At 42.7% G+C, this 12,271-nt stretch overlaps 1 protein-coding gene across 1 annotated transcript; it reads left to right on the plus strand.

Annotated features, from left to right (window-relative positions):
- Positions 1-8,704: 8,704 nt before the first annotated feature.
- Positions 8,705-12,065, plus strand: LOC116888827 (SEC23-interacting protein-like). The gene is given in 3 exon segments (XM_032890103.1): positions 8,705-8,772; positions 8,774-8,860; positions 8,862-12,065. Coding segments are annotated over 3 exon segments (2,991 nt in total). The 3' UTR covers positions 11,698-12,065.
- The last annotated feature ends 206 nt before the right edge of the window (positions 12,066-12,271 follow it).

Below are 12,271 nucleotides of genomic sequence, written 5' to 3' on the forward strand. Positions count from 1 at the left end.
GATGTGCATGCTGACAGAAGGCTGATATGGATGTCTCCTGAGAGGGTCTGCCAGAGTCCTACTGATACAGATGAGGAAGGTTGCAGCTATTGGACTGAGCATGAGGAACCTAATGGAGTAATCAGAGAAAGAACTTAAGGAGCTGAAGGGATTTGCAACCTTATAGGAAGAACAACAATATCAACCAACCAGACCCTCCAGAGCTCCCAGGGACTAAACCACCAACCAATGAGTACACATGGAGGAACCCATGGCTCCAGCCTTATATGTAGCATAGGGTGGTATTGTCTGGCATCAATAGGAGGAGAAGCCTTTGGTCTCCAGTATGTGGGGATGCCAGTGTGTTGTGGTGGGAGTAGGTGAGTAGGAGGAGGAGGATCCTCATAGAAGCAGAGGGAGGGGGAGGGGAGAGGGGCAAACTTGTCACTTCTGTCTCCAACCCGCAGAAAAGAGCGATTACACAGCGTTCTTCTCAAAGCGGTTTACTCAGGAACCTTACAGCATGCAAACAGGAATCTTTTTTTCCTTTCTTCTCTCCCCCCAGCCCTGAGCACACTCCCTTATATCCTCCCTCAACTCCACCTCCTCAGCCCAGACTGCGTAATCTCAGTTCATACTGCGTAATCTCAGTTCATAGGTCCGTCATGGCCTGATCTTCGTCATGGTGCTCCTGTGCAGCTCTCACAATGGACGTGGCTGGTTTCAGGTGTGTGAGGAAGTCAGGTGCTGGTCATGAGACTTAGCTGCAGTCCCGGGCGCCATCTTGGGACTGCCGCCACACCTGCTACCCACACAAACTGGGAAAGGGGATAACATTTGAAATGTAAATACATAAACTATCCAATAAAAAATGAGAACATTAAAAAAATACAGATTTAAAAAATAAAGAAGATAAAAATGAACATTTTTTCAAAGATTGCTATTATCCTGTCTGGTGTTCTCTCTGTCAGTCATAAACCAGTTATCCACACAAATAGTTACTATTGGTTAGCTTCATTTTTTGCAATTTTGCTTAATTTTATATGTAGTTTGTACTTAGTCATAATCAGGATGGTATGGGTTCAAGTAAGTTTATTTATTTGATTTCCAAAATTACCATAAAGCTGAAACCAAGGTTAAAATCTAGAGCTATCCGTACAGGATTGGTGGGTTCTAAGAGTCATCTGAAATTTGACAGATTTGGACCTCCAAGAAGTTACCAGCACCTGTTATTGGGGAAAAAAGTGACTCTAGGTAAATCTCTGCGAGCAAGCTGAGTCCTCGAGCTCCCTAACCACATAACACAAACACATTGAAGAATGAAGAACAAATGGCAGTTTGGATTGAAATTCACGAGGTCATAATGCATGACTTCTAAAATTACAATATGTTTCAATATCATTTATGCATGTTTTACTGAGTTTTGCAGCATTATTTACAACTGATATTGGTCTGATAATTTTTATGGGACTAATCATATTCTTGCTTCTGATAATTATCTGGAAATTTTCCTCTCTCTTAAGTGGTTGTCTGATTAAAACTATATAGTTTGTAAAGATGATGTGAAACTGCTCTGTGAATCCCTCAGATCTAGATGCTTTCTTAAGATATAATTTCACGATATCATTTTCTACTTTAATAATGATCAGTCTTTTCAAGCTTTTTCTCTCTACCAAGTCATGTTTTCAACTATATTTTTCTAAAAAACAATCCATTTAATCTTATTTTTCAGACTGCTTTGTAAACATGAGTACAAAAAGATGCTTACAATTTTCCCATGTATCAAAAGTTATTCTTTCTTGTCACTCCTTATTTTTGTGCTTTTCATTAAATTTAACTCCATCATAATTTATATCATCTTTGGTTGGCTTTCAAAGATACAAGATTTTAATTTGCCAATTTAACCCACTTTTTAATCTTTTATTCATTATTTTGAAATTCGGTCTTTTTGAAATTTCATTGGAATACCACATCTTTATGGCATAAAGTGTGATCATTCAATATGAGTTTGAATTGTGTGATGATGACAAGTGTAGGGTAATTAGTATTTCTATAGCTTTAATTTGTGTGTGTGTGTGTGTGTGTGTGTATGTATGAGCGTGTGGATGCATGTGCATTTGCTTGCACACATACGTTGCTTGCTTCTGTTTCCTTGTAAAGCATATGATGTGTTGTAATGCATTTTCACCCTACTGTGTTATACTCCTCTCTAGCTGTGTAACTGCTATTCAACTTTAATACTATGTTCATGCCCCATTTTGTAGCTTCTAGTGCCTACTCTTCCTTCTACAGAAGAATATTTTTTTAGTCCTCACATGTGAGTAAGAATTTCCAGTATTCAACGTTATGTGTGTAACATATTTCACTTAATATATCCCTTTCCACAGTGATGAGGCTTTGTTTTGTGATGGTTGTATATAGTTCAGATATGTGCACACACTGCAGCGATAATCCTGGGAATGCAAATATAACTACAATATATTGATTTCATTTGGATACAGAACCCAGTAATATTTCTTTATTTTGAATTTTATTTGGTTTGCTCAATTATTCTTTTCTTTATTTCATTTTTTAAATAACTTTCATTTTCTTGGACATTTTATGTATTTACATTTCAAATGTTATCCCTTTTTTTGCTGTCTTCAATACCCCTTCCCTCCTTCCCCTGCTTCTATGAGGATGCTCCTATTCCCACCCCCACTCCAAACTCAATGGTGTGGCATTCCCCTACATTGGGAAAATGAGCCTTCACAGGACCAAGGGTTTTTCCTTCCATTGATGCTGGACAAAGCCATCCTTTGCCACATATGTGGCTAAAGTCACTATGTGTATTCATTGGTTGGTGGGTCAGTCCCTGGGAGCTCTTGGGGGTCTGGCTGGTTAATATTGTTGTTCTTCCTATGTGGTTGCAAACCCTTTCAGCTCCTTCAGTCCTTTCTTTAACTCCTCCATTGGCATCCCTTTGTTTACTTCGATAGTTAGCTACAACCATCCTCATCTGTATCAGTAGGGCTCTGGCAGAGCCTCTCAGGAGACACCCATACCTGGCTCTGGTCAGCAAGCACTTCTTGTTATCAGCAATAGTGACTGGGTTTGGTGGCAGCATATGGGATTGATTCCTAGGTGGGGCAGTCTCTGAATGACCTTTTGGTCAGTTCCTGCTCTAATCTCTGTTCTTGTATTTCCTCCTGTGAGTATTTTGTTCTCCCTTCTAAGAAGGAATGGGGCACCAACATTTTGGTGTTCCTTCCGCTTGGACTTCATATGATCTGTGAATTTTTCTTAGGTGTTCAAAGCTTTTGGGCTAATATGCACTTATCAGTGAGTGCATACCTTTTGTGTTGTTTTGTGACTGGGTTACTCCATTCAGAATGATATTTTCCATTCCATCCTTTTGACTAATAATTTCATGTGGTCATTGTTTTTTTTTTTTTCCTCTTTCTTTTTTTCGGAGCTGGGGACCGAACCCAGGGCCTTGCGTTTGCTAGGCAAGCGCTCTACCACTGAGCTAAATCCCCAACCCCGTGGTCATTGTTTTTAATAGCTGAGTCCATTGTGTAAATGTACCAAAATTTTTGTATGCATTCTTCTGTTGAAGGACATCTGGGTTCTTTCCAGCTTCTGGCTATTATAAATAACCTTGCAGAGAACACAGTGGAGCATGTGTCCTTGTGATATGTGAGAGCAACCTCTGAGGAACCACCAGAGTGATTTCCAGAGTGGCTGTACCAGCTTACAATCCCACTATCAATGGAGGAATGTTCCACATTTTCCATATCCTTGTCAGCATCTACTGTCACCTAAGTTGTTTTCATTTGAATTTCTCTGATGACTAAGGATGTCGAACATTTCTTTAGGTGCTTCTCAGCTGTTCAGTATTCCTCAGTTGAGAATTCTTTGTTTAGTTAGCACTGTACCTCATTTTGTATTAGGGCTATTTGATTCTCTGGATTCTAACTTCTTGAGTTCTTTGCATATATTTGATATTAGCCTTCTATCTATAAGATTGATAAGGACCATTTCCAAATCTGTTGATTGCCATTTTGTCATATTGATAGTTCCCTGTGCCTTACAGAAGCTTTGCAATTTTATGAGGTCCCATTGGGTGATTCTTGACCTTAGAGCATAAGCCATTAGTGTTCTGTTCAGGAAAATTTCCCCTGTGCTTATGTATTTGATGCTCTTCCCCACTTTCTCTTCTACTAGTTTCAGTGAATCTGTTTTATGTGAAGGTCTTTAAACCACTTGGACTGAAGCTTTGAAGGAGGAAATAAGAATCGGTCAATTTGCCCAGCCCGCAGCAGCTCTCTGCTCCCAGACCCCGTGGGAGAGAGACCTCACCGCCTGGTCAGGTGGGCACTCCTGAGGCTGCAGAGCAGAAGAGACCACCAACACTGACCACCCCTGCCCACATCCCTGGCCCAAGAGGAAACTGTATAAGGCCTCTGGGTTCCCGTGGGGGAGGGCTCAGGAGCGGCAGGACCCCTGAGCCTGAGACACCGCCGGAACCTGAAGGAAACAGACCAGATAAACAGTTCTCTGCACCCAAATCCCGTGGGAGGGAGAGCTAAACTTTCAGAGAGGCAGACACGCCTGGGAAACCAGAAGACTGCACTCTGCACACACATCTTGACGCCAGAGGAAACACCAAACATATCTGGAACCCTGGTGCACTAAAGCTCCCGGAAATTCAAGGCCCATACCTAAACATAGTAAAAGCCATATACAGCAAACCAGTTGCTAACATTAAACTAAATGGAGAGAAACTTGAAGCAATCCCACTAAAATCAGGGACTAGACAAGGCTGCCCACTCTCTCCCTACTTATTCAATATAGTTCTTGAAGTTCTAGCCAGAGCAATCAGACAACAAAGGAGGTCAAGGATACAGATTGGTAAAGTATAAGTCAAAATATCACTATTTGCAGATGATATGATAGTATATTTAAGTGATCCCAAAAGTTCCACCAGAGACCTACTAAACTTGATAAACACCTTCAGCAAAGTGGCTGGGTATAAAATAAACTCAAATAAATCAGTAGCCTTCCTCTACACAAAGGAGAATCAAGCCAAGAAAGAAATTAAGGAAAATACACCATTCATAATAGTCCCAAAAAGTATAAAATATTGAGATGACTTTAACTAACCAAGTGAAAGATCTGTATGATATGAACTTCAAGCCTCTGAAGAAAGAAATTGAAGAAGATCTTAGAAGATGGAAATGTCTCCCATGCTCATGGAATGGCAGGATTAATATAGTAAAAATGGCCATTTTACCAAAAGCGATCTACAGAGTCAATGCAATCCCCATCAAAATACCAATCCAATTCTTCAGACAGTTAGACAGAAAAAATTTCAAATTCTTCTGGAATAACGAAAAACCCAGGATAGCTAAAATTATCCTCAACAATAAAAAGTTTTCTTGGAGAATCACCCTCCCTGAACTCAAGCAGTGTTGCATAGCAATTGTGATAAAAAAGTGTATGGTATTAGTACAGAGACAGGCAGACAGACCAATGGAATAGAATTGAAGAACCAGAAATGAACCCACAAACCTATTGGCACTTGATTTTTGACAAAGGATCCAAAACCATCCAATGGAAAAAAGATACCATTTTCAGCAAATGGTGCTGGTTCAACTGAAGATCAGCATGTAGAAGAATACAGATCGATCCATTCCTGTCACCCCATATAAAGCTTATGTCCAAGAGAATTAAGGACCTCCACATCAAACCAGATATACTCAGACTAATAGGTGAAAAAGTGGGTAAGAATCTCGAACACATGGACACTGGAGAAAATTTCCTGAGCAAAACACCAATGACTTATGCTTTAAGGTCAAGAATCGACAAATGGGATCTCATAAAACTACAAAGCTTCTGTAAGGCAAAGAACACTGTTGTTAGGATAAAACAGCAACCAAAAGATTGGGAAAAGATCTTTCCCTGATGGAGGGCTTATATCCAAAATATAGAAAGAACTTACGAAGTTAGACTACAGAGAGACAAACAAAGAATTCACAGCTGAGGAATGCCAAATGGCTGAGAAGCACCTAAAGAAATGTTCAACATCTTTAGTCATAAGGGAAATGCAAATCTAAACAACCCTCAGACTCCACCTCACACCAGTCAGAATGGTTAAATTCAAAAACTCGGACAACAGCAGATGCTGGCAACGATCTGGAGAAAGAGGAACACTCCTCCATTGTTGGTGGGATTGCAAACTGGTACAACCATTCTGATAATCAGTCTGGAGGTTCCTCAGAAAATAGGACATTGCAATTCCTGAGGACCCTGCTATTCCTCTCTTGGGCATATACCCAAAAGATGCTCCAACAAATAACAAAGACACATTCTCCACTTTGTTCATAGCAGCCTTTTTTATAATAGAAGCTGGAAAGAACCTAGATGCCCTTCAACAGAGGAATGGATACAGAAAATGTGGTAAATCGACACAATGGAATATTACTCAGCTATCAAAACCAAGGAATGTTATGAAATTCATAGGCAAATGGATGGAACTGGAAAATATCATCCTGAGTGAGGTAACCCAATCACAGAAAAACACACATGGTATGCAGTCGCTGATAAGTGACTTTTAGCCCAAATGCTCAAATTACCCTAGATGCACAGAACACATGAAACTCAAGAGGGATGACCAAAATGTGAATGCTTCACTCCTTCTTTAAAAGGGAACAAGAATACCCTTGGGAGGGAATAGGGAGGCAAAGTTCAAAACAAAGGCAGAAGGAACACCCATTCAGAGCCTGCCCCACATGTGGCCCATACTTATACAGTCACCCAATTAGATAAGATGGATGAAGCAAAGAAGAGCACGCCGACAGGAACCGGATGTAGATCGCTCCTGAGAGACACAGCCAGAATACAGCAAATACAGAGGCGAATGCCAGCAGCAAACCACTGAACTGAGAATAGGACCCCCGTTGAAGGAATCAGAGAAAGAACTGGAAGAGCTTGAAGGGGCTCGAGACACCATATGAACAACAATGTAAAACAACCAGAGCTTCCAGGGACTAAGCCACTACACAAAGACTATACATGGACTGACCCTGGGCTCCAACCTCATAGGTAGCAATGAATAGCCTAGTAAGGGCACCAGTGGAAGGGGAAGCCCTTGTTCCTGCTGAGACTCAAACCCCAGTGAACGTGATTTTTTGGGGGAAGGCGGCAATGGGGGGAGGATGGGGAGGGGAACACCCATATATAAAGAGAGGGGGAGGTATTAGGGGGATGTTGGCCAGAAACCGGGAAAGGAATAACAATCGAAATGTAAATAAGAAATACCAAGTTAATAAAGAAAAAAGTATGAAAAAAAAAAAAAAGATGCCTATGAACATACAAGAAACCTACAGAACTCCAAATAGATTGGACTAGAAAAGAAATTCCTCCAGTTACATAATAGTAAAAACACCAAATACACAAAACAATGAAAATATTAAAAGCAGTAAGTGAAAAGGTCAAGTAACATAGAAAGGCAGACCTTCCAGAATTAAACTAGACTTCTCAACAGAGACTATGAAAGGTAGAAGATGCTGGGCACATGTCATAAAGACCGTAAGAGAACAGAAATGTCAGCCTAGGCTACTATATCCAGCAAAACTCTCGATTACTACAGAGGGTGAAACCAAGATATTCTGTGAAAAAAAATTACAAAATATCTTTCCACAAATACAGCCCTACAAAGGATAAGTGATGGAAAACCCCAACACAAGGAGGGAAACCTTATCCTAAAAAAGCAAGAAAGTAAAATGCTTACAATGAAATCCAAAGAAGATAGCCACAAAACATAATTCATCTCTAACAAATATATAACAGGTAACAACAATCATTGGTCTCTAATTTCTTTCAACATCAATGAACTCAATGCCCCAAATAAAAGGACATAGACTAGTATACTGGATACCGAAAGAGGACCCACCATTTTTTTTTCTTTTTTTTCTTTTTCTTTTTTCTTTTTTTCGGAGCTGGGGACCGAACCCAGGGCCTTGCGCTTGCTAGGCAAGCGCTCTACCACTGAGCTAAATCCCCAACCCCAGGACCCACCATTTTGCTGCACACAGGAAACACACCTCAGTGACAAAGACAGACATTACCTAAGAATAAGAGACTGGGAAAATTTTTCAAAGCAAATGGTCCCAATAAACAAACTGGAGTAGCTTAAAAATGCATTCTGAAAGGGACTGGATATAGCTCTCTCCTGAGAGACACATCCAGATCATGTCCAATACAGAGGTCAATGCTAGCAGCAAACCACTGAACTGAGAACAGGACCCCCTTGGGGGGATTAGAGGAAAGATTGAAAGAGTTGAAGGAGCTTGCAACCCCAAAGAACAACAATACCAACCAACCAGAGCTTCTAGGGACTAAACTTCTGCTGAAAGACTGACTATACATGGACTGACACAGGGTTCCAACTGCATATGTAGCAGAAGATAGACTTGTTGGGGCACCAGTGGAAGGGGAAGCCCTTGGTCCTGCCAAGGTTGGACCCCGAGTGCAGGGGAATCTGGGGTGGTTAGTAAGTGGGATGGATGGGGGCATACCTGTTTGGGGGAGGGGCAGGGGATGGGGACTTATGGACAGGAAACCAGGAAGGGAATAACATTTGAAATGTAAGTAAAGAAATATATCTTTGCTCGGGACCGGTTTCCGGTCTGTGTGAGGCACCGGGCTTGCAGAGCCACGTAACGGACGGGGGTCTGCAACCATGGCGGATAGGAAGGCTAACGGTGGCGGAGTGTCCTCCTCGCCAGGCACTAACTCACTCTTCTCCTCCGGCCACGGAGTTCAGTTTCAGCGTGCCTTCATCCCCCCCTTCACGCAGGCCGCCTCCCCGGGCTTCCCTGCTTTTACCTGAGAAGACTCACAGATGTTGGTGAGGAGGATAGCTTCCTTGGTCAGACTTCAGCTCACACATCCACCCCACAGACATTCAGTTACTTCTCTCAGGTATCAAGCAGTAGCGATCCTTTTGGAAACATTGGACAGTCGCCCTTAGCGACCACAGCAGTGTCGGTTGGACAGTCACCACTTCCCAAGCCCCCAGCCACACTCCCTTTTACAACTGGATCCCAGGACATGCTGAATGCATTTCCACCCTCTGTTTCCAAGGCTCCCTATGGTGCTGTGCCTTCCTCACAGATGGGAGCAAGCACCTATTTGCCTTCTCAGCCAAGTAGTCTCCCTCCAAATTTTGGGAGCCCACCCCAAGGGATTCCTCAACAAGGACATAACCCGTATCGCCACACTCCTGTCAGCAGCCGGGCAAATCCCTATATAACACCTCCACAACTACAGCAGTGTCAGACGCCGGGCCACCCCTCCTACCCTCCACCCTCTGCACCCCCAGTGCAGACATACCAAATGCCGCCAGGACCGTTGCCACCGCTTCCTACAGCAGTGCAGTCACCAGCGCAGCAACAAGTCCCTGCCAGATCTTCAGGACCCCTTGTACAGGGGCCGTCTCCTTTTGTACTTCAGAACCAGTATGAACCTGTCCAGCCACACTGGTTTTACTGCAAGGAGGTGGAATATAAACAGCTATGGATGCCTTTAAGTGTGCTTGACTCTCTGAATCTTGAAGAGATCTATAATTCAGTGCAGCCAGATCCTGAGAGTGTGGTTCTAGGCACGGATGGCGGACGCTATGATGTGTACCTTTATGACCGCATGAGGAAGTCTGTGTACTGGGAAGAGGAGCCGGCTGAAGTGAGACGCTGTACTTGGTTTTACAAGGGGGACACAGATAGCAGATTTATTCCCTATACAGAGGAGTTCAGTGAAAAACTAGAGGCCGAGTATAAAAAAGCTGTGACCACAAACCAGTGGCACCGCAGGCTCGAGTTTCCAAGTGAAGAGACCATCGTGATGCACAACCCAAAGGTTATTGTGCAGTTCCAGCCTTCTTCAGTGCCAGATGAGTGGGGGACAACACAAGATGGACAGACGAGGCCCAGAGTTGTAAAGCGTGGAATTGACGACAACCTTGATGAAATTCCTGATGGGGAAATGCCTCAAGTTGACCATTTGGTGTTCATGGTGCATGGCATTGGGCCAGTGTGTGACTTGCGCTTTAGAAGCATTATTGAATGTGTGGATGATTTTAGGGTGGTTTCTCTCAAGTTGCTGCAGACACACTTCAAGAAGTCTGTAGATGAAGGGAAAGTCAGCAGAGTGGAGTTCCTGCCAGTTCACTGGCACAGCGCCTTGGGTGGGCACGCCACGGGTGTTGACAGGAATATCAAGAAAATTACTTTGCCAAGTATTGGTCGGTTCCGGCACTTTACCAATGAAACTCTGCTGGATGTGTTGTTTTACAACAGCCCTACCTACTGTCAGTCAATTGTGGAGAAAGTGGGAGTGGAGATAAACCGGCTACACTCGCTTTTTATGAGTCGGAACCCAAACTTCAAAGGGAAGGTCTCGGTTGCTGGTCACAGCTTAGGCTCTTTCATACTGTTTGGCATATTGTCTAATCAGAAAGATATGAGTGTCTCTAAGTCTCCAGGATCTGTGGCTGTTTCTAATGGAGTTACGAAACATTTGAATTTTCAGGAAAAGCAGGTTTCTGAAGAGTCAAAGCTGATGTCAGACGAGTCATGTGACCTTGATGTTGAAGATGAAGAACCCCTAACTTTGCATGGAACCCTGGAAGCACTCAGCCTGTTTGATTACATTAGCACTTTTGAAAAGGAAAAGATTGATATGGAATCTCTGCTTATGTGTACAGTTGATGACCTGAAGGAGATGGGGATTCCCCTTGGGCCCAGAAAGAAGATAGCCAATTTTGTAAAACTTAAAGCAGCCAAACTGGAGCAGAAAAAAGCAGCATCAGAAAAGAAGGCAGCGCTGGCTGCTTTGACAAAAGGACAAGGTGAGAGTGCTCCAAAAACTAAGGAAATGGCCTCTCCATCTTCAGAATCAAACGAGTCCAAGAGGAAGCTCTCAGTTGGGGCTTATGTGTCGTCTGTACGTGTCGATTATGAATCTTTTGAAGTTGGCACAGGACAGGTTTCTGTTGCTTACAGCTCGTTAGACTTTGAACCAGAGATTTTCTTTGCCTTGGGCTCTCCTATTGGCATGTTTCTCACTATCTGCGGCGTGGACAGGATTGATGAGAACTATCGCCTCCCTACCTGCAAAGGCTTCTTCAATATTTACCATCCGCTCGATCCCGTGGCATACAGATTAGAGCCCATGATTGCTCCAGATTTGGACTTAAAAGCTGTTCTCATTCCACATCACAAAGGCAGAAAGAGACTTCACTTAGAGTTGAAAGAAAGCCTTTCTCGGATGGGATCCGATTTGAAGCAGGGTTTTATCAGCTCTCTGAAAAGTGCTTGGCAGACACTCAATGAATTCGCACGTGCTCACACCTCTTCTACTCAGCTGCAAGAAGAATTGGAGAAGGTGGCCAATCAGATCAAAGAGGAAGAGGAAAAGCAAGTAGTTGAAGCAGAAAAGATTGTTGAAAGTCCAGAATTTTCCAAGGATGAGGACTACTTAGGAAAGGTTGGGATGTTAAATGGAGGCCGCCGGATTGATTATGTTCTTCAAGAGAAGCCGATCGAGAGCTTCAATGAGTATCTCTTCGCTCTTCAGAGTCACTTGTGCTATTGGGAGTCCGAAGATACTGCCCTCTTGTTACTTAAAGAAATTTATCGGACAATGAACATTAGTCCAGAGCAGCCCCAACATTGAGCAGAGTTGCATTTTACCAGGAAGCTCCAGCTTGAGTGTCACTGCTCAGAGGCTCCTTGGTGGCTGATGAAGGATGACAGAATCGTTACTCAGCAACAACTGCTAACGAGGACTTCTCAGATGCAGGGATCGGTTTTTAAAACAGAACATAAAGATGCTGGGAAAAGTCAGTACCATATTTGGACAGTCTAGAAGGAGAGCTGCAACCATGAAATGATGCTGTGGGGAATTCTCGATCTGTTTAGTTATGTAGTTATCTAAATTAAGTGTGTACTAATGAAGAGATATTCGTAGCATGCAAATGGTTATTTCTATTTCTTAAAACTATTGTCAATGGGCTATTAAACTTTATTTTTCTTTGTATTAATGCAATATGTTATTTTTATTTAAATATGGACTTCTTGAGAAACTGTAGTAACATGATTTTTAAGAAACTTATGCTAGACTGGGCATGGTGGCACATGCCTTTAATCCCAGCACTCAAGAAGCAAAGGCAGGTGGATCTCTGAGAGGGAGATGGCCTGGTCTGTATCACAGGTTTCAGGACAGTCAGGACTATGTAGTGAGACCACCT

Source organism: Rattus rattus, chromosome X, assembly GCF_011064425.1.
Source record: "Rattus rattus isolate New Zealand chromosome X, Rrattus_CSIRO_v1, whole genome shotgun sequence".
NCBI lineage: Eukaryota > Metazoa > Chordata > Mammalia > Rodentia > Muridae > Rattus > Rattus rattus.